Source organism: Hemitrygon akajei, chromosome 4 (assembly GCF_048418815.1).
Source record: "Hemitrygon akajei chromosome 4, sHemAka1.3, whole genome shotgun sequence".
NCBI classification, from domain to species: Eukaryota; Metazoa; Chordata; class Chondrichthyes; order Myliobatiformes; family Dasyatidae; genus Hemitrygon; species Hemitrygon akajei.
Window position 1 is genome coordinate 150,634,188 of NC_133127.1, and position 23,950 is coordinate 150,658,137.

At 41.4% G+C, this 23,950-nt stretch overlaps 1 protein-coding gene across 2 annotated transcripts in view; it reads right to left on the bottom strand.

The window, feature by feature from the left end:
- The window catches only part of pdgfd (platelet derived growth factor d), a 125,017-nt gene that overhangs the window by 22,754 nt on the left and 78,313 nt on the right, over positions 1–23,950 (bottom strand). Inside the window, exons 3-4 of one of the 2 annotated variants that reach the window (XM_073043609.1) lie at positions 15,778–15,964; positions 7,088–7,147 (exon numbers count right to left, since the gene is read on the bottom strand). In XM_073043609.1, coding sequence (XP_072899710.1) covers positions 7,088–7,147; positions 15,778–15,964 — 247 coding nt within the window. The remainder of the gene's footprint in view (positions 1–7,087; positions 7,148–15,777; positions 15,965–23,950) is intronic. The other variant, XM_073043610.1, reaches the window with a different exon arrangement.

Sequence of the window (23,950 nt, forward strand, 5' to 3'; positions counted from 1 at the left end):
GTCCCCCAAAACATACCAGGTTTAGGATGCCTAAGACTTCTGCAAAATATTGTATGTCTTTCCAGTCGCCAAATAACACTTAATGCTTCTGAACTAATACAAAGCTAAGTACTTTTATGCAATATACTGCACCGTGCAAAAGTTTTAGGTACCCTAGCTATATCTGTGTGCCCAAGATTTTTACACAGTACTGTATATTATGCTAATTATCACCAGTGTTCAATCATTGGTCAATCAATACTGTGGGTATTATGGACTAATGTAAAATTCACTTAAAGGTCACAATGCACTCAAGTAGTTATATTTAAAGCAAAAAAATGGTTCAAGCATTCAGGGAAGACTGCGCTTATAATGCCGCTGACTTGATCAGTGAATCTGGTAGCAGATGGGTCATATTGTGGCGACCCACTTTCTGCACAGGCGAACCGGCTCACAAATAGCCAGTGCGTGGGGAGAGACTTTGGTAATGCACCTCTGACGTCATTTCCGCCCGGAGAGGGCGGGCACTAGGGATTAAATGCCAGCGCCGTGAAGTTTGAATAAACTAGTCTCGAAACGACTTACCGATTGCGTGTCGTTATTTCAGCGCTGTGTGTAGCACATCGCTACAATATGCATAATTAATTTGAATGTTTATTTTTGGGGGGTGGTTGTCTGCAGAAAATAAGTTTTATGATTATACTTGAAATGCAGAGATTATTACTGTCGATTATTTGTTTCCTTGTAAAAATTAGTCAATTGTACAAGTTCATACATGGCATAGTAACAATGCCACCATTGATCATCCACCGTTTTGCTTTGGAAGTGAAAAAAACTAGAATCTGAATCTTATAACAATTTGCCTACAAATGCTGTCCAGGTATGTATATACACTAACTCAAAGTTAGATTATTAATTTGCGAAAAAGGTCCGAGAATGAGGGCCCACTGGATATTTCAGATATATTCCCAACCTGAGACCATTCGGTGTTGTAATGATTTTAGAATGATAGACGACCAAAATAATCTGCAGACATCATTGAACTGATAATTCATCACTGATAAAAGTAATAAAATTGCCTTGTAGAAAGGAGCTTTACAAAGCAGATGAAATGAAGAGCAATGATACTGCCACGTCCTGAAGCAATTCAGCATACGGACAAAGAAGTACAGACTTCAAATGATATTGCTGTTTTCTGTAGTGTTATAGTGTAGAGGAACTTCACAGCCTTAAGCTTACTTCTTAACCTCTTCAGAAAGATAAGTATACATTAATGTCATAATTGAGCTAAAGAGTGGTCAAGTTTAAACAAACTGTTAATCGCTATCAATTATTCTAACTAATGCAAGTTCTTGACATACACAGGAAGTGTAACGACTAATTAGTAATCCATAAATTCAATGCTTTTGCAAGTCTTATCAAAGATTTCAAAAAAACTTAACAATGTACTACTTGTTCAAAGTGTTTCACTTGTGAAGATTCCCACCCTTGCTTCACTTTTATTGACTCTTAATCTTGCAACAGTTGAACAGGGAAGTTGGCCAACAGTCTTACTTTGGAACGAATTCAGCATGTACCAAAGGAAAAGAAAAGAGAACATTACTTCCCTTACAACTCCTTTTCTGAACACCTGAACTACTAAGCAAGTTTAGAATTGTAAAGAAGTACTGGGGTTTTGCAGCCTGTGGAGAGAACTGTAGCTGTACACTGTCTGCAAAGTAAAGCTCTCACCAGGGTCTGGGCAACTGCTAAGGTATCCTGCAAGGTGAGTATTAAGCCTTGAGCACAGACCTGTCTCTGGCACCATTCCTCAACCAGGGCATCCAACAGCTTCCACCAAATCAGCGTCTGTCTCTGACCCAAACACCGCACTCAGACTCTGACATGTGAGTGCCAGGAATTAATGCAGGAGGTGGCGAGGGGAGGAAGAGAAGAGGTGGGAAGGGAGGGAGGGAAAGGAAAGGGAGCAAAAGGAGTAGACAGGGAGAGTTGTTAGGGGAGCATGGAGAGTGAGAAAGATGGATGGAAAGGGAAGACGGGTGAAATGAGGGAAGGAGAAAACCAAATGAAGAGAGTCAGAAGTTGAGAGGAAGGAAGGAGCCATGGTCCCTTCTGGATGGGATGCCTCATCTTTAAATAGATGTGTCACACACAATGGACTTGCTGAAGTTGTGCTGAGGAATGCAAATGTATGGTCTCAAAATATTTATCAATGCAAAAAGGACAAAATGCTGCAGAGAGAACCACAGAACACTACAGCACAGTACAGGCCCTTCAGCCCTCCATGTTGTGCCGACCCATATAATCCTTAAAAAAAAGTACTAAACCCACACTACCCCATAACCCTCCATTTTTCTTTCATCCGTGTGCCTGTCCAAGAGGCTCTTAAATACCCCTAATGTTTTAGTCCCCACCACCATCCCTGGCAAGTCATTCCAGGCACTCACAACCCTCTGTGTAAAAAAACTTACCCCGATGTCTCCCCTAAATTTCCCTCCCTTAATTTTGTACATATGCCCTCTGGTGTTTGCTATTGGTGCCCTGGGAAACAGGTACTGACTATCCACCCTATCTATGCCTCTCATAACCCTCTCATTCTTCTACGCTCCAAAGAGAAAAGTCCCAGCTCTGCTAACCTTGCTTCATATGACTTGTTCTCCAAACCAGGTAACATCCTGGTAAATCTCCTCTGCACCCTCTCCATAGCTTCCACATCCTTCTTATAATGAGGTGACCAGAATTGAACACAATACTCTAACTGCAGTCTCACCAGAGATTTGTAGAGTTGCAACATGACCTCTCTACTCTTGAACTCAATCCCCCTGTTAATGAAGCCTAGCATCCCATAGGCTTTCTTAACTACCCTATTAACCTGCACAGCGACCTTGAGGGATGTATGGATTTGAACCCCAAGGTCCCTTTGTTCATCCACACTCTTAAGTAACTGACCATTAATCCTGTACTCAGTCTTCTGGTTTGTCCTTCCAAAATGCATCACCTCACACTTGTCCGGATTGAACTCCATCTGCTATTTTTCTGTCCAACTCTGCAGCCTGTCTATATCCTCTTGTAACCTTCGACAACCTGCAGCTCCATCCACAACTCCTCCGATCTTTGTGTCATCCGCAAATTTACTCACCCATCCTTCCGCCTCTACATCCAGGTCATTTATAAAAATCACAAATAGCAGGTGTCCCAGGGCAGATCCCTGCGGCATTCCACTAGTCACCAACCTCCAGGCAGAATACTTTCCTTCCAAAACTACCCTCTGCTTTCTTCCTTTAAGCCAATTTTTATCCAAACAGCCAAGGTTCCACTTATCCCATGCCTCATGACTTTCTGGATCCAGTCTCTTGACCTTGTCAAGTGCTTTGCTAATGTTCATGTAGACCACATCCACTGCCCTACCCTCATCAATTTCTTTTGTTACCTCTTCAAAAAACTCAATCAGGCTCGTGAGGCACGATCTTCCCTTCACAAAGCCATATTGACTATCCAGGAGTAGACTGTACTTCTCCAAATGCTCGTAGATCCTATCCTTAAGAATCCTTTCCAGTAGTTTGCAGACCACTGACATAAGACTCACCAGTCTATAGTTCCCAGGTGTCTCCCTATTACCTTTTTTAAACAAGGGAACTACATTTGTCATTCTCCAGTCCTCTGGTACTTCCCCTGTAGCCAAAGAGGATTCAAAGATCATAGCTAACGCTCCTGTGATCTCTTCTCTCAATTCCCACAACAACCTGGGGTGTATCATATCCGGCCCTGGGGATTTATCAATCTTAATGTTTTTAAGAAGATCCAGCACTTCTTCTTCCTTAATCTCTACATTGTCCAGCACACAGGCCCGCTCTACTTCGACCTCATCCTGATCAAGATCCTTTTCACTTGTGAATACTGAAGCAAAGTATTCATTTAGGACCTCTCCAAACTCCTCCGCTTCCAGGCACATGTTGCCCTCTTTATCCTTCAGCGGTCCCACCTTTGTTCTCGTCATCCTCCTGTTCTTCACTTACGCGTAGAACGCCTTGGGGTTCTCCTTACTCCTACATGCCAAGGCCTTCTCATGCCCCCTTCGAGCTCTCCTAAGTCCTTTCTTTAGCTCCTTCCTGGCTACCCTATATTTCTCATAAGCCCCTCCTACTTCCTGCTTCTTATATCTAACATATGCTTCCTTTTTCCTCTTGACGAGTTGCCTCACATGTTTCGCCAGCCACAGTTCCCTTTTCCTACCAGTTTTTCCTCGCCTCAGTTGGACAAACCTATCCTGAACCCAGCTCAAGTGGTCCCTAAACTTCTCCCAGATTACTTCTGTGCTTTCCCCTTTGAACATCTGTTTCCAATTTACTCTCACTAGTTCCTGCTTCATCCCTTCAAAGTTTGCCCTTCCCCAGTTAAGCACTTTACCATTTCATCTGATTTTATCCCTTTCCATAGCTATGCTGAAGCTAAGGGAGTTGTGGTCACTCACACCAAAATGCTCCCCCACCAAGTGGTCTGTCACCTGACCAGGTTCATTACCCAGAACTAGATCCAATATAGCCTCTCCTCTCATCGGTCGGTCCAGATACTGTGTCAGGAATCCTTCTTGAACACACCTGACAAATTCAACCCCATCTATCCCCCTTGCACTCAGGAGGTGCCAGTCAATATCAGATGATAAATGCATTCTTACAAAACCCAGACCAAAACATAACCATGTGTTTTTAACTGAGAATGGCCAGGTAGTACACATGGAGCTTAAAGGACAAACGGAAATTGGCAGCTAGGTTGGTACATTTTGAAGTTTTTTTATTCTCATTAACACTCATTCTCAGTAACATGCTTGCCTTTGATTTTATTGTCTGTTTCTTTGTCAATTCCTACTTGAAACTACTAGTTAATGGCCTTTATGAGCTTACTGATCATTATCGGCTGCATGTAATGACTGAATTGCAAACAATTCAAACCTGAACCTTGCTTGTCAGAACTACCATTACCGTGGTGCAAACAGAACCGTAGATGCAAAGTGCTTACAGAAGCTGTGGCATTACAAATCATTAATTGCAGGCTTATTGATCTTGATGTCTTCTTCAATAAAATCTAAAAGTCCTCATAGTTAAATTAAAGCATCAGCATTCCCCTAGCATTACATAACTGTTGTCTCTAGCACCAAACTAATCTGCTATATTACAGATATTCCAGGAAGCTTCCATTTGATACTTTTCCCAGAAAGTTACGTGGTGCTTGGGAATCTGTAATCAAAACAAATTCTCAGATATGTTAAAGGAGGTTTAAATCCCACTGCTGCCTTTAAGTACTGTTACCATGTGGCAACGTTGTACATCTGCCTAATGTAGACTCGCATAGCTGCAACATTATTTCACTGTTAAGTGTACTCAAAAGCATATTTAATTTCCATTATGTGGTAATGGAACTGGGTAAAAGGGTGCTAGAGGCAGAAACCATTGTCATGTTTAAACAGTATTTCAGGAGCCCCACTTGCTATCATCGAGATCAGCACAGGCCTAAGTCTGTGTTGTAAATTTTTTTCCTTCCATTTTATGACCGCTGAGTAGTTAATGTCATTTCCAGCCACAAAATGGAATGAAATCCTTTAAAACCATTTCTGAAGATAATGACGGGCTCCTGCTGAAGCGAAGTAACCGGTCAATGCATTGTGCACTAATGATGCTTTATTAGTGCCATCACCACTGGAAGCCTGAGGGCCAAAGCATAACAACATTGATCTTCTTACACAAAAAGAAGCCTCTCCTTCACACCCTGCGCCAATGGGGAGGAGGAGCTGGTTGTCCTGGTTGTTGGAAGAGTTTGGAGAACGTTGGCTCCTGTTGAGAGGGGTGATGGTGGACTGTGGTCTGCAGTGTAGTGTATTAGTCAGAATCCCGTGGTCACTTGTAGAGAATGAAGGTACCAGTTGGCTGGGGGAGCCACATTCGATGGCCTTTAGCAGACAGCTGCTTGAGTCAAGGGGTGAGCTGCTGGAGGTGGGGTTTACATCAGATGATCAACAGTGGAAGCTGTGAAGGGGCGTGCAGTGCCAAGCTGGGGCTTCAAGTTTGAGTAGCTGTACAGGTTGGCACTGTGATGCATGGAAGTTGGGAGATGGGAAAGACAGGTGATAAATCAGCAAGTTAAAGCAACCCGCCACGACAGCTTCCACGTGGTGGAGTCCGCCCCTTTAAACTTTCGTAATGGCAAAGCAGGCAACACAAAGAAACCTGGTGAGGTTGTGAGTGGCACATTGAATAGACGTGACATGTTTTCTGCCCGGACATTTAGAATGCTATCATTATATCTGGGACCACTGTGGAAGATGGCTCACACATTCACAGAACATGTCCAAATTTGGGCAGTGGTGCAGTTTGATCCAGGAAGAACCCACTTTCTAGGAATCATTTATTTTCATTTATGTAATACTGAGAAAGGTAGAGTTAAGCAAGTGAATTTCCAGGCAAAGTTAAACATACTCGTGCTCCACACCAGCAGGAAGAGTAGAATCACCTGGGCCTATGAAAATCAAAAACAAAACCACAATTGCTGGAAATCTAGAAGAGAATAAAAACAGAAAATACTGAAGTTCTCAGGTCAGGCTGCATCTGTGGGAATCGACCCCTTGTTACGACTGAAAAAGACATGAAAAGAATTTGCAAAGCAGTGAAGAGGGGGGGATATGGTAAAACTGTGGTGACCGTGGTATAGAAGGTTATCTGGTCAGGAGGTCAATGGGAACAGTTAGAGAGCAAGAAAACAGACAACAGAATGTGGGAGTTCTGAAATCCAGAGCAGAAGGTCAAGTCCAACAGGGTCAGGCTGAGCATATCCTCCATGCTCGGAGAGATAGAAACGACAAATAATAAAACAAAAGCAGGCTGAGCCAATGTGGTAGGTGAGGTAACTAATCCAGACCGAGACAGCAAGCCACCTTTTCAAACAAAGACACAAAGGTTAAATATACGCTGGAGCTACAGTGGAAACGGTGTAAAGTTTAAGTGACTTGAATGTAAATTACCTGTTGAAAATGAGATTGATATTCCTTTAAGTAGCTTTATTGATGCTTACGGCTCTCAGTGTGTTAAATGCTTTTGTCATGGAACAGCTTACTTACCGGAACAGAACTTGTGACTGCCTCCCAGTTTGATTTTGAGGGTTGCGGCTGCAAATCTTCCTGAAACAGAATGAAATAAATGTCTAGACCGCCTTTGTTGTTGCTGTTAACATACATGCCTAGAAATTGGCCTTTCCTTTGTTTGGCAAGGTAAAGCGTAGCAGTAAATCGGGCTCCTCCAAGTGAAATGAGGAATTGGCTGCATACAATTTTGCAACAATATTAATGTGCTTTCCATCCAAAGAGACACACTTCATCATGATTTGAATACAACCAATTTAACTCAGTTTCCACTGCTTGGCAGCACAGCATTCAGTGGAGATAGTCGTCTCTTAAAGACACACTCCCCACAACAGGCAGACAGTAGCAACATAGTTGCCACGGTGAAGAGAGAATGGAGGTGGCACCAAGGTACTCTGAGAGAAGCAACAAAATGCTGAGGATGATACAAATTCCCCGAGCAATAAAATGGAGCATTGTTGAAAAATTATCGTCACTAGCTTTGTAAAAGTCAAGTCACTTTTATTGTCATTTTGACCGTAACTGCTGATACACTACATAGTGAAAATGAGACAATGTTTTTTCAGGACCATGGTGTTACATGACACAGCACAAAAACTAGACTGAACTACGTAAAAAAACAACACAGAAAAAAACTACACTAGACTACAGACCTGCCCAGGACTGCATAAAGTGCACAAAACAGTGCAGGCATTACAATAAATAATAAACAGGACAATAGGGCAGTAAGGTGTCAGTCCAGGCTCTGGGTATTGAGGACGCTGATACTTGGGGGGAAGAAACCGTTACATAGTCTGGTCGTGAGAGCCCGAATGCTTTTCCCAGACGGCAGAGGGAGTTTGTATGAGGGGTGATCAAACCCAAAAACATTACAAATATTTTTCTTTCAGACACATACACTTCGCTGGTTGAACATTGATGCACAATTAGTTGGTGTGTAGTCTTCATGTAGTGTGTAAATGGTCCATAGAGCTTGTTTTAGAGCTGTCTTGCAATGTTTCTCATTTTGAGCCAAGTGGCCCTTTAAATAATAGCTAAACATAAGACTGAACGAGTTGAATTCCTTGGTTTGTTTGTGACTACCATTCAGTGCAATGAAATTTGGTTACATGCTATTGTGCATGTGGCATACAAACTGATGGCAGGAGCGAAGGTCTGGGACATGAGAGTGAGTGTGTTAATAAACAGGGCTGGGAGGAAAGGCTGCTAATGCTGCAGTGGGAATTAGTCAGTGCAAGAGTGTCAGTTCAAGGGCATTCAGATCCTTTGGAAAGCAACTGCCTCTGAATACAAGAATAAACAGAGTACAGCAAACAAAGTAGAGGCAGCCCAGCGGTGTCCCGATAGAGGGGATCAAATGCAATAGAAGACCACAAAAGGGAATTACACCACATTGTAGATGATGAGCAATGCACTGACTTCATTTCAAATTATGTACCCACCTCTAGTGGTGATGAAAGAAACATAAATTTTAGAAATTAAAAATTATTGATGAAGACATTTAGTATGCTGAAACAGCAGAGATCCATCATGGGAGGGGAAGCAAATAAACCAAAAGTTCAGGAAGGTGACACTAGCATGGAGCATGTCAAAAGCTGACAACATTTTCTGCTGGGACCTTAAGTATACTGGGAGAAATGGAGGACATAATCTTCCACAACAGGTGAAATGCATGGCTGTGTGAAAAAAAAACCAGGGACAGAGTTGAGAATAGATTGGAAAATGTCTTTTCAGATTCTAGGCAACTATCGCTAAGGTGCTGCCGGGTTTCAGCATTTTAGGAAAAGAGAGTAACCTCATGCACACCTAAACCCCCCAAAAAGCAGAGAGCAGAGGGGGTTGATCATTTGTGAGGATCAATTTTTACACGTTGCAGCCTGCATTATTCATTCTCAAGAGGCAGAAATATCTAATTGCACAAACCATGTGACCAAAACTCAGCACTGATGACTTAACCCACCAGCTCCAACCAGACTTCTCCCTCAGATACCTCTCAGATCCCAGATGCTCTGCCCCAGACAGTCCCTACTGAAACAATTTACAGAGTGAGCCCGAGACCACTTCTTTCTGGGACCTCCTTCAGTCAAGCGGCCTCAACCCTTAGCAGACCAGATTGTACGGAAAAATCATGGTGGGCCTAGGATGGCTGAGGGAAAGGTGCACAGAGTGGGAGATTCAGCAGCCAGTGGTTTGGAGAGGGAATTCACTTCCCTGTGGGTGAAAGGTCAGAGGTCGGAAGATCTGAGGTATAGAGATCACGAAGCCAGGTACCTGCATTACACCGGTCTGACGCTGGATCTTCCTGGTCTGGGGCGTAATGGAGGTTTCAAATTAGAAGGCAAAGATGCCTTGAAAGTATTAGTTCAGCTTCTTGTGCCTTAGCCGCTTGTGCTAATATATACATTCAGTGATGGACCTTGCTGGAGATTAAGAACTCACAGAGCACAAATATATTCTATAATATATATTCTAACCGAGCTTAAGCTCAGTTTGAGATGGCCCTGTCGTCCAGTGATTTTGTGGGAGTATTAGCTTTGCTACAATAAAAAAAACCATGCTTGCATTACAATCGACTTATAAGGAAAAAGATACTCCTTCAATATATTTTAATGCATCTTATGTGAAGTTTTCTGGCTGGTGAATGATTTTCATGTGTCATTGGCAATCGATATTCCTGGTTTGGTTACATTGGCCTGTCCATTTAGTTTGCATGTCCGGCGCAGATATTCTATTCTGACTCTAACGGGGGAGGAGATTTTCAAAGTGGACACAAAGATTCAGGGATGAGTTTGAAGCTCTCCTGAAGTGCAGCATCCCTATTGACTCTGAGAAACTCTGGCCCATGTGCACCCACAGAATTAAAGGAGCTTTCAGGATGGTATAGAGTAGTGGTCACCAACCTTTTTAAGCCCAAGATCCCCTACCTCGGCCTTAGTGAAAGGTAAGATCGACTTACTAAATTGATTCGTCACACGCATGCGCACTGGGCAGAAAAGACCGGAAGTAAAACCCCACAATCTGGAAGTAGAAATAATGTATGAGCACTAGGGGTCCCCACCCTTTTTTGCACCATGGACCGATTTAATATTGACAATATTCTTGCGGAGTGGCTGATGGGGGGGGGGGGGGGGGGGGTTGTTAAACACAACCTGAATACAGCGATACTTGAAGCAGGTTCCTTATGTCCAGTCTATTCCGCAATTTAGTTTTCACGGCTCTCGGCACTTAGCTTCTGTCCCGCTTGCTCACATTTTTTCCGCTGAAAAATCTCAATGGTTTGTCTCTAAGTGCAGGGTGCTTAGACTCAAGGTGCCGAAGCAGTTTTGAGGGCTTCATTGCCTCATTAGACAGCCTCTGGGCCTGAAATCCAGCCTCCCGTCTGCCCGCCGCCAGACGCCTTGGCCAGGTGCGGCTGGTCATGGGTGGGGTGAGAGGACAAGGTCAGGGCTGGAGGTCTCCGTGCCGGGGCCGCGACGGTCGTAGTCCGGAGAGAGAAACCGACCGAGCGAGGAGTGTGACAGGACGCGTGCCCCACTTGTAGGATCTATCGGCCAACAAATGTTTGCTTCAGTAGATCGCAGCGAGGTAGCTGCTCTGCTTCTTACGAAACCCTGAGCCCGAATTAGGTCGTCTGCGAATATTTTAGCACCGGGTTCCCCACGAACATTCGGTGTGCTAAACAGGTTCAGAGGCGGCGCCCATCTGTCCGCGCTCTGGGCCGGTGCCAACAGCGCTTCCCGCCGGCCGGTTCCCCGAGACCAACCAGTGATCCCTGGCACGAGAGTATCACTGCGTTTAGGCAACTCGCGTGGGTTCAAGTTCAACAGTGGGCATGACAGGGAAGGAGGAAAGGTGCAGCTGACTCACATCGTTTCCTCGCGGCCCAGTGGTTGGGGACCACTGGAGTACACTGTGTAGTCAAGTACGTGGCGGGGGGAGCTACACGCATGCGCACTGGGCAGAAAGAACGTAACTAAAACCCTGCAACCCGGAAACAATCTCTCAACAGTGTTTGTGTATTTAGTTTTCGTTTTTTTCAGGATCTACTGAGAAAGTGTCAAAGATCGACCAGTCGATCACAATCGATGGGTTGGCAACCACTAGTATAGAGGACCTTGAAGCCATATACCTTTAGTATGCAGAAAGCCCGAATAAGCAGTGGATGGGACAGGTCACCTCACTAACTACTCACCCGCTGTTTGTCAAATCTGGCAGCATCTACCCCATCTGTGGAAAAGTGTGTGGTTCCCATGTTGACCTCATTGCCCAACTCAGAACCCAGAAAATCAGAGTGGAACTAACTCATTGCCAACCAGAGGGATGGCCAAAGAAGGGGTTTCATGTTAAACAACTTTTTATTACAGTGGCCTGCAATTTTATGAAATTAGTGTTTTAGTGGAATCTAATGGATTTTGAAATGACTCCTGTCGTCAGTGTCACTAGCTGTATGCTTTTGGATATTCATGCCCAATGAAGACTGTAACAGAGATAACCAGTTTCAGCTTTATAAATGGGATTTTATGGTGTTTGCCTGCCGTTTGTATTGAAATGAAGTTATTTAAGTTTCAAGAAAAGATGAGTATAACCCAGTTGCGAACAAAGTTTTGAACATGATATGGAGATTTAATTGAAAAGTGAAAACCTGCCGATCCTGGAAATCTGAAATAAATGCAGAAATGCTGGAATTACTCACCAGGCCAGGCATCTAAGGAGAGAGAAACTGAATTTACAGTCATTATTAACATGAAAATATCCACAGATGTTGGAAATCCAAAGCAACACACAAAATGCTGGAGGAACTCAGCAGGCCAGGCAGCATCTATGTTAATGAATAAACAGCTGACGTTTCAGGCTGAGACCTTCTTCAGGACTGAAAAGGAAGAGGGAAGATGCCAAAATAAAAAGGTGGTGGGGAGGGGAAGCAGGCTAGCTGGAAGGTGACAGGTGAAACCAGGTAGGTGGGAAAGGGGAAGGTCTGGAGAAGAATAAATCTGATAGGAGAGGAGAATGGACCACAGGAGAAAGGGAAGGAGGAGGTTACCCAGGGGTAGTAATAGGCAGGTGAGAAAAGGTAAAAGGTCAGAATGGGGAATAGAGGAAGATGGGAGCAGGTAATTGTTTATCGGAAGGAGAATTCGATATTCATGGCATCAGGTTAGAGGCTATCCACACAGAATATAAGGCCATGCTCCTCATCACTGAGGTCTCCTACATAGTTAATTTTTCTACAAAGGGAAATGGGTCCATCCTTAAACGTAACAGTATCTCTTCCACCATTAATAAACGTTCCTTCAATCTCTGCTGTCTGTAAGAATGAAGCCCTCTCCTGGCCAGTGTCCCCTCTTAATTATGATTATACAGCCATGCCAACATTCTTGTAAATCCCCTCTGCACTGCCGTTGTGACCAGAGCTCTACACACTGTGCTGACTGTGGCCTGTTACTGTTCTCCTTTGGCCTCCTGTTTTCACATGCTGTGCGTGCCTAACCACCTTTTCTACCTCAGCGACTTGTGGACATTCATTTCAATGACTTTCTCCTCCTCTACACTTTTTAGTATACCACTGTTTACTCTGTTTCTCCATCTTTTTGATTCTCCTTAAAATACAAAACGTTCTGTTTCTGTAGAATGATAGTTTGTATTCACCTAACCAATCCATTGATACCTCCCTGCAACCTAGAATTTACTGGAGCTTTCTAAAGCTAAGAATTTAAGGGTGAAATCAGGAATCCTTATTGCTATATGAATGGAAATGAAAAGAAAAAATTTGCTCCACCATTAGGCTGTGGGATCCTAGGCAGTTCAGATGATCAAGATGTTAACCTGTGATGTTATGCTGGATAAAGAACAGGCAGGTGAATGAGTTCATTGAAAGGGAGAAGGCTCAGGGTTGAATGTGCTATCTCTGTTCCTTTAGTCCTCTAATTGCCTTACCGCCCCCCCCACTCCCCGATGCTAGTTCATACTCCAATATCCTTGCTACCAATCCCCTAACTTGGTTCTAGTCTTCAATCTGTCTGATACCTACAATATGTGTAAACTGGATTTAAAATAATGGCCAACAGATAATGTTAACGTCGAACATATAATGACAAAGGAAGCTGATAACACAATTCATACCAAATATTGATATTATCAAACAGCATGAAAATATGAATTGTTCAAAGATTTTCAAAGTAATTTAAAGTAGATTGCATGCAAATCAATGACATTACAGTGTATTTCTAGTAAATTCTGCAAATGACCTTGAGATCTGCTAGTTTTTCCTGCACTGCCACAATGTATTTTCTTAAAATAATTTCTCATTTGTCAAACTTGAGTATAAATTGGAACATCTGCAGCTGATGTCAGGATTTCCCATAAGGTGAATGAGAGAGAACAGATGATTATGGTCAACCATGTGACTGAATCAGCAAGGAAAAGGAGTGAACTTGAGAACAGCTCATCTGCCCAGTTTCTCAGCCATGGGAATGGTGAGTCATGTGTGTTGGAATGTAAACAGAGCAAGATACGTATCAGTTACAGGCCGGATGAGGAGAAATAGATTATATTTGTTCCGACATTGAAGTGGCTTGAACTTACCTTGAGATACAAGTTTATCCATTAATCTGAATTTTTTCACAAGCAAGAGAAAATCTCCAGATGCTGGAAATCCAGTCCTACCAAAGGGTTTTAGCCCGAAATGTTGACTGTACTTTTTTCCGTAGATGCTGCCTGGCCTGCTGAGTCCCTCCAGCATTTTGTGTGTGTAGCTCAAATCTGGTTTTTTTTCAATGTTCAAGATGAACTTTAAAAGTCTATTTTTATAGAATGTTGTGGAATAGAGCACAGTTTAAGAATTAGGCCTGGATAATGATATTCATGGCACTTACAATTTCCCAGTGGTAATTAATGGCTGCAATATTATCTTCATCCCTAATTCCCTGAATGACACTCATATAGGTTTCATTTTAGGAGACAAGTCTCAGAAAGTTTATATGGTAGTCTTTTCAAACCTGACATCAGATTATTATGCGGAGTTCAATGGAAAATGTTTTCTTTTTCTTCAGGTAACATGCTGCATCTTCCCATGTGACAGTGAACTATTTTTTTAAGTGGTTATGAGTAGATTTACATCATCCACTATGAAAGCACGCCTCTGACTTTGGGTTTCTTAAGGAAAAGATGCCTAACCAGGGCAACCCCAGCATACTGCAACAAAATCTGAAAGGGCATGTAAGAGTTCACATGAAGCCTTATCAGATTTTTCAATCCAGCTTTTTCCTCCATTTTCACATTTGAATTGTCACCTACACAGATGAAAAGCAGCAGTTCACTTTACTGGTTTTGAAGGAATTTAATTCAAACATTGGCACTTCTTGCTATTACAACACTTTGATTGCATATTCTGATTGTCAGGAGAAGAGGAGTAAAAACAAACAAGCTGACAAGATTTAATACTAATTGTAAATATTCTCACTCTGTTCGTTACTGTTTTAGTTCAGCTAAGGCAGATGATATTACATATATTAATCCTTTGAGGTAATTATTTTGTGAAAAATTGATTGTGTAATTTTCATATTTTAATGAAATGCCTTCCAAGTTAAAATAATAACATTTTGCAATTTTCCAAAGGACCCTGTGGATATTTCCAGAAAGTGCAGCCTCACCTGTGACTTATACAACTGCAACATAATGTCCCATCTCCTAAACTCAATGCCAATAATGAGTGCCAATTGCAACAACAACGCTGCTCAATGATACTCATAACTGTTTTAGCCTGAAGTAAAAATGCTGGAGCTGACAAGTTTAGAATGAGCCTTTTGGACTGCTTTCATCTAATGTAATTACTATAAAATGCGAGATAGAAATGTCTTTAACGAGACATGAAGTTTCTGGGCAGCACCTCAATTACTGATGAAACACACAGCTCCAGCAACCTGTGTATGATCATGTAATACCGATATGCAAGTTCTCCCTGTGACCATGTGGTTAGTTGCTTACTGACAATTAGCCCTAGTATAGGGAGTGACAGTGGGAATTGATGGGCGGGTGGGTCGAATGACTACTACCGGTATTATGTTTTAAGGGTATTTGAGACTTTGGACCACTTCTTTGAACTGAAAACCATCCTCAGTTACAGCTGTTAGGTAAGCAAGAAAGCAGTCTACTTCAACATTCCAATTTTTTGTGTTGGCCCCAACTTCTTCTCAAACAGAATCTTTTCATCTGACTAGGTCACAATGCTTTGATTCAGAAAATCCTTCCCTGAGATAAAGTTCTTACTTTTTGAAGACAGGAAATCTCCATCACTTCAAACAGCTTTTTTTTCATTCTCTTAAATAAATGATTTGTAATTAATTTTGGACAAAATACTTCCAGCTCCCAGCCAAAGTCAAAATGCTACTCTACAATTAAAATCATGACGCCAAACGCCTTTTAAAATGGTTAAAAGAGAATACATGATGACTCTCCTGACATCAGCTGAGCTGTTCTTGTTATTTTTCTCTCTTGAAGCCACATCATATTTTAGACATGACGTTTCTCATATTGGACTGCAGTATTAACCAGATTAATGATCTCTTCATCCCGTCCACACAAGCTGCATCATGCAAATGAAGCCCATTAATGGAAATATGAATCAAAACTATGAGTCCTTAGTTATTAATTTATTAATGGCTATTACTTACCACTTCTACTGGTGCGTAATAAATGCGAAATCCAGGTTTGGCCACAAAATATTCATCTGACTTAAAGGTTATCCTTAGTTTGTTGCTTTTCGATGTTAATCTCGGAGGAACTTCCTTATTTCCACACCATCTTCCACGGATAACTCGATTTGTGTCGGATATATCTTCCACCTCTACAAAGTCATACCTAAAGGATAGAGGGTGCAAAGTTTAGTAGTTACTTCTGAAAACGCTGCAACTGCCTTGAAAATAAATATTGTTCTTTGGGAGCTTTAATGGCTATATGAAAGCTTTTGGGAGCAGTGGTGTGTAATGTATCTGATGAAGGTGGCATGAATGAATAAGCAGTTACCTCAGTTCATCTGGGATTACACTACTACAAGCAGGACACAATAGTTTATAGTTAAGGAGTACAAACATAGTGCCTGAACGTTATCCATTGATTTCGCTGGTTACTGTATGTGTGTCATTGTTGGGAACAAATGGGAGTTGGACTGGGCTGCGATTCTTGTTCACTACCGTTACCCTCAATTCTTTTACCTGCTATTCCTATCACATTAATTTCACTTTCTAGCTCACAAATGCAGCTCACATATGCAGAATTAACAAGGGAAAGAAACAAGCATATCATCTGTGCCATCCTGCTCATAACCATAATATTATGCACTAACATTAACCTGCCTCTGTACATGAATAAACATAACTTGAAAATGCAGATGATGTGTATTTGAAAACCAAGTTGATTACATGCTTAATTGGAAAGACGTATTACTAGGCGATCAAGTGGTGACACTTCTTGGAATAACTTGGACACTTAAGCAGTAATTCTTTTTGTCCTTTCCCATAATAAATTTCACTTCTACTATACGTGTGAAAATGGAAATATTTTCCAATTGTCTAATCACATGACTTTCCAGTTTGAATGTGATTACAATTATGGTTATTGAAAAAAATTGCAATTATTTCCTTAAAGAGAAACATTGACAAACAAGATTTTTTTTTACATTATTAATTGCATTTATTGTTTTTATTGACCATGAAGCTGTATCAGGCAATAACGGAAGACTGACATAAGATTTACTTAAGGTGAAATGACTATTGACATTGATAAAAATAGAATGCAGGAGGACGACGAGCAATTTGCAATCATTGAGCTTGTGCAGAATTTCACCTTGCTGCTTCAGGTATGTGCAAAACATTCACATGCAAATTTATTCACTAGCAACATTAGATATTCTTCAAAGAAAGCAGTGAAAGCAATTTGTCTTTGAAATTTAAAAATCATCTGTTTGAAATTTCTTTTATTTTAGTTTCATTTGGAATGCTACTGAGCTGGAAGGGATAGGGACTTTCATCAACTTCTGAGAATAAAACACTGGCAGATTGAAACAGAACGAAAAGATGATCTCAAAGTCAAAGTTAATTTGGGATGAGTATGTACATTGCTTTCCCAATGTTTGAAGATGGACAGGAATCTACAAATGATTGCAATTAATGTAGGGTCAGGTTTTCTCTGCCTCTGAGCATGAAGACACCGTCATGGTGAGCTGACCACACAGGTCAAAAAGTCATCAGTAATGAAGAATAAAGTGCTTGTAAAGTCACATTTGTCACAGCACAGTTGCTGCCTGACATCTTGTGAAAAATGACAAAAGAGCTTACAAGCATGTTCCAACTGCAGAATATAAACTTTAATAAGAATCATGTCCTTTTTATTGAACCATGGCAGATAATCATCCAGAATATATAACAAGGCTAGAGCAGATATATATTGTATCCAGAAACATAAAATTAATCTCCAGAGGCATAAATTATCAAAGCATGTGTATATTATTAAAGTCCTGATAGATGCAGAATAACTTCACCTTTGTCATAACCCTTATTTTAAAATATATTTTCTGTGATATCAAAGAACTGAATTGTGGAGAATGTAATGTTATTTGTAAGATTCATATTTTTATAACAAGAAACACATAGCAATCATAAAAACATCAAAGGTACAGGCAAAGGGGTGATGGAGTGTTATTGCACTTGCTTCCCCTACAATCACTCATTATATTTTTCTATTTTTCATAATGTTCCTAAGCTAGTCATTTCCAGTCATGCTCTTCTTAGGATGCTAAATTACCTGATTCTCTAGGCAATAGTCACAGGCAGGGGTAAATGGCAGGAAGTCTTATATTTATTAGCCATGTTTATAATTTAAATGAGTAATCTGCAAAGCAGGCAGGCTGATTCTTTCTAAGCAGGAACACAAGGCCCACTGAAGTCGCTCAAAATTCTTTTTGAGGGAAGATTTATTTTCTAGGTAGTCAAGACACTTTTCAGTAATTTGGGATTCATTTTACATAATATCAATGTAAATAAACTGTGCTGTGTTTCCCCAATAAATCTCCCTTGTCCTTAAAGCAGATAAGATCTGTACTTTACACTTTAGGAGGCAATTCAGTCCCAATACACATAGATATCATTTATTTACATCAGAAATCTACAACTGAGTGGGGCTACATTAAAGGTGGAGTTTTTGGTCAATCTAGTGATAAATTCTGTCTAACCTATCTATATTGTACACATAATTCACTCCAGTGGACTATATTGAGTACATGATATCAACTGCACAGTGAAGCCCTGCATTATTCTTCAAATTGAAAGTTCTAATACTAATCTTTTATCTTCCACGGGGCCTTCATCTATCCAACATGAAAAGTATGTGTGGAAATACTGGGTTAGATAAACCGATGATGAGTCAGTGGTTGTGCAATGAAGTGCTGACTAATTCTGCCTTTGCACTATAGGAATGTCTTGGGGTGTATATTTGACTTCCCACTCTAAGACTTGGTGCTGAGTCTGCAGTGGTGAAATACCATATGGAGCTGATGGACTGGATGCAGTGCATATCCTCAGCCTTATGCCAGTTATTCCCAAAGCCGAGCACAACCCTCGGATTCATTTCAATGGCATAGCCGAGCTTCCCTTTAAAGGCAAGTTGTTAGTCCTCTACATTTACATTATTTTAATGAATTTTTATCCAAATTGAATGGGTTTTAAAATCAACTTATTTTTATATTTTAATGTGTGTTTTTTAATATTTTTAATTATGTAAATGTTTTTCAGTTTTTTTCTAAGTTTATGATAGAGACATTCAGGGCCAGTGGGGAATGGTCATCTGATGCAGGAGTGGTTAGAGGCCTGGCCATTTGCAGGATGCTCTGCCTCACAGAGTCATAGGGCACCTCAACACAGAAACAGGGCTCTTGGCCCAACTAGTCCACGACAGCATGCTTTCCTGCATGGTCCTATCTACCTACATCTGGACCACAGTCCTCCACACCCCTCTCATCCATGTACCTATCCAAACTTTTCTTAAATATTGCAGTAGAATCTACATCTACCTTTTCCATTGACAGCTTGTTTTACACTTCCCTCATAGTGAAATTGTTCCCCCTTAAATATTTCACTTTTCACCCTAAATCTCTGACCTCTAATTCCCATCTCGTTCATCCTCAGGGGTAAAAGCTCGTATGTATTTACCCCATCTATACCCCTCACAATTTGTACATGGAACAACCATAGCAGAAACTCGAGGGCTTTGCATGGAAGGTACATGTGACTGTAGGCATCACATAAGAGGCAAAAGCAAGGCCGAATGTCAGAGTTGTGCAACTGACCCAGAGAGTCATCGTTGTAACTGGCCACGCAGTCCTGTGTGTGCACGTTTGCAGCACTCAAACACAGCATGTACAAGGTCAGCTGGTCACATTTCAGGGGTCCAGTGAGAAAGTAATTGAGTTGTTAAGTTATAAGTTATATGTTTATAAGTAAACCGGAACAGATGGAATAACAGTGGAATGTCTTTGTCACCTCATGCGAGGGAACCAAAATATCTGTGTGATTCTGGCAGTTGTCCTACTACACACTACATGCTTGTAGTGAGACAGCATCATAAGCATCCAACAGATGATGATAATGCTTACCATAGCATCTTTGTTCAGAAGGGGGTGCACATCACTCCTAAAGGAATGCATGCTATCTTTTGTAGGATATCTTCGCCAGGGTAGCTAATGCTCAGCTTCTCATAGTTAGCAGATCGAAGGAAGAGGATCATTTAGAGGACGATGGCAGCAGGGAATATGCAAGTGGAATCACTGGAGTGGACCTTGAACTTGTTGCACCATTCAGGAAGATCATGACTGACCTAGTTACTGCAATGTCTTTCACCTCCCAGCTGCATCAGTATTTTGTTCTTCCTCTGCCCTGGTTTCATTCATCTTTCCCTGTTTACATATCATCACGTCAGGTCAGCTGGGATTGATCAATCAGAATATGAAAGTCTTTATTTCAGTCTGACCTGGGCCCACTCCTTCAACGCTTTTTCTAGTGCACTGATACTGCGATTTTTACCATCTTCAAAGAAATTCCACCGTGAGGTACTCTTTCCCCTCACGCCTCCGTAACATTTCACAGAGACCATTCCATTCCCAGCAACTACCCCACTTCTGATGGCACTTTTCCTAACTACCGTAGGCAATGCAACACATATTCTTCTTCTTCTTCTCTTCCCACTAGCCAGAACCTCTAACCGCATCTCTGGGTGAAACAGCGAATCACCGGCACTCCTTCCAATCCAGTGTGCTGCATTTGGTGTTCACAATATGGTCTTCTGCATAATGGCGGAATTAACCGTTTGGGCAACCACTTTGTGAAACATCTGTGTCCAGTCCGCAGAGACAACCCTGGGCATTCCGTTGCTTACAATTTTCATCCTGTTGCCATTCGAATCTAATAGTCTGTGTCCTCTCCACTGTTGCAATGGTAGTAATGGAGGGCGCAAAGCAATGTCAGATAAACTCAATAGGCATTTTGCATCAGTCTTCACTGTGGAAGACACCAACAGTACACCAGAAATTTGAGAGCATCAGGGGCAGAGTGTAGGTGTAATTACTAAGGAGAAGGTGCTTGGGAAGCTGAAAGGACTGTAGGTAAAAGGTCATCTGGGCCAGATAGACTACATTTCATGGTCCTGAAAGAGGTAGATGAAGAGATTGTGGAGCATTAGTAGTGATGTTTCAAGAAATACTAGATTCTGGAGTACAAGAAAAATTGCAAAAGTGACTTCACTCTTTAAGAAGGGAGAGAGGCAAAAAAAAAGGAAATTACAGGCCAGTGAGCCTCACTTCAGTGGTTGGTAAAATGTTGGTCCATTATTAAGAATGAGGTTTAGGGGTAGAATCCGATGGAATTCTCTGAGGAATTAACGGGCAGGATAGACAAAAGGTAAGTCAATGCGTGTTGTTTACTTGGATGTTCAGAAGGCCTTTGACAAGGTGCCACACCTGAGGCTGCTAAACAAGAGCCCATGGTATTACAGGAATGATACTAGCATGGATAGCAGATTGGCTGACTAACAGAGAGCAAAGAGTGGAAATAAAGGGGGATTTGCCTGGTTGGCTCCCAGTGATGAGGTGGCTGGTGTTGGGACCACTTCTTTTCACATTATATGTCAACGATTTGGATGACAGAATAGATAGCTTTTGACCAAGTTTGCAAAGATAGGCTGAAGGGCAGGTAGTTTTGAGGAAGCAGGGAGTATGCAGAGGGACTTAGACAGATTAGGAGAATGGGCAAAGAAATGGCAGATGGAATACAGTGTAGTGAAGTACATCGTCATGCACTTTGGTAGAAGGAATAAAGGTGTAGAATATTTTCTAAATGGGGAGAAAATTTAGAAATCAGAGGTGCAAAGGGAATTGGGAGTCCTCATGTAGGATTCCTTAAAGGCTAACTTGAAGGTTGAGTCAGTGGTAAGAAAGACAAATGCAATGTTAGCATTCACTTTGACGGGATTAGAATATAGAAGCATGAATGTAATGCTGAGACTTTATAAGGCATGGGTTAAACTGTTCTTGGAGTATTGTGACCAATTTTGGGCCCCTTATCTAAGAAAAGATGTGCTGGCATTGGAGAGCGTTTGCAAGAATTATTTCAGCAAGGAAAGGGTTTATGTATGAGGAGTGTTTGGACGGAATTCAGAAGAATGAGGGGTGATCTCACTGAAACTTATTGAATATTGAAAGCCCTAGATAGAGTGGATGTGGAGAGCATGTTTCTTATGGTGTGGGAGTCTAGAACCAATCAGAATAGAGGAATGTCCCTTTAGAATAGAGATGAGGGGATGGGGAATCTGTGGAATTCTTTAGCCAGACGGTGAATCCGAGGAATTCATTTCACAGATGACTGTGGAGGCCAGGTTGTTGTGTATGTTTAAAGCAGAAATTAATAGGTTCTTAATTGGTGAGGGCATCAAAGGTTAAAGAGAAAAGGCAGGAGAATAGAGTTCAGAGGGATAATAAATTAGCCATGATGGAATGGTGGAGCAGTGTCAATGGGCTGAATGGCCCAATTCTGTTCCTTTATATTATGGTTCAATGCAAGTTTAAGGAACAACATCTCATCCCACTCTCCCACTTTTTTGCCACTCTAACCTCCTCTTCCCCATCCAACTTATTTTGAATTCACATACCAGATAAAGTAAATTTGTCTCTAATCAGTATGTTCACATTAATTGATTAATGTTTTAAAATTTTTTTTCTAAATTTGGGGGAATCCTAATCAGTTAATCGTACTACATTGATGGTATTGTGACTTTTAAAAATATTGCCGTAATACTAACAGGAGGGCTGAAAGCAAATAGAATCACATTGCATAATTATAGTACAAAATAAATTTAAAAGGCAGCATCAGTTATGATAGCAACATAGAATTATCTCCTCATCTGACTGCATTTGGATTTGAAGGATCTACTTAACAAAAGCAGGTGCAATAATTTTCATGATGATAATTAGGATAATTCACTTCACATTTACAGCCACTCAAAATTGCACTTGTAGCCAATTTAGTCAACTGTTTTCCCTTTTGTAAAAGTCAATCGGAATGACTATGAAAATCATGGGAGAGTAGACACCAGCTTTGACTGTTTCGCAATTAGCTTCATTACATATTAAATAATTAGTCAAGAAGTATTTTAGTGATCCATTCACAAAGCATGAAATTAATCAGAGATGTGTTGCAGGGACTGTTTCTTGAAACATGGGTTATAGAAGAGACTAGTAGATGGGAGAAGGGGATTGAGAAGAGCCCCATCAGTGCTTAAACTCTGTAAAATTATCCTGCCCATCAGGGATTCATATTACGTTTTCTCTAATGTTATTCCCTCTACATGGACAGATTATTACAAACTCTTTGAGTACAAGTCCCTAAAATAAATCTAAGCCTTCCAAAGGTGTCCTGGCTGAAACATCAGCTGATGATCAATGGAACAGCTGGAGGGAGTTACATCAGCTTAGTCTAGTGACTAATATCTTGTATGTCACATAAGTTGCACAGGTAGAATTGTGATAATGACATAACTTTGGTAGCAGTGTTAAGTTAAAGTTAAAGTCTGTCCTGTGCCTTATAGGCGGTTTCCGTGGTGTGAAGCGACTGAGAGTACGAAACTCCCCCCGCCCCCCCCGCCCCCCCCCCGGATAGGATGCCAAGTCTATTGCAAGGTTAACCCCCAGCATTTTGCTGGTACCCATTTTCAGCTGGGTGGACTGGAGCAATGTGTGGCTAAGAGCTTGCTCCAGAACACAACACACTGCCTCAAATGGGGCTCGAACTCACAACCTTCAGATCGCTAGTCCAATGCCTTAACCACTTTGACACTTCGGTCGCAGTGAGTGAAGAGTAAACATCATTCAATGCACTGGGGATAACCCCCTTCTCGCTGTGTTACAGGATTTTGTATGTGGAATTGTAGATTTCTTTTGGAGATTAAAGATGCTGGAATTTAGAACAACAGCAAACTGCTGGAGGAACTCAAAACGTCAGACAGCATACATGGAGGCAAAGGGACAGTCATTAATTTGGAATGAGATCCTGTATCAGGATTAGCACCACAATTTCCCCAAATTTATTTTAGAAGCATTGTTCATCCATTGTTTTTCTTGGACAAAAGGTGGCTAGCTGTGGTAGTAATGGATTCTAAAATGAAACTACCGGTAGATGTAATTCATGGAAGAAATTAAATAAATATGAAACTAATTGATTTGAACACAATGAATTGCTGAGGGTTTCCTGCTGGGAAATATTTTTTTTTTGTCAACAATACAGGAAATAATGATTCTGGGAATGG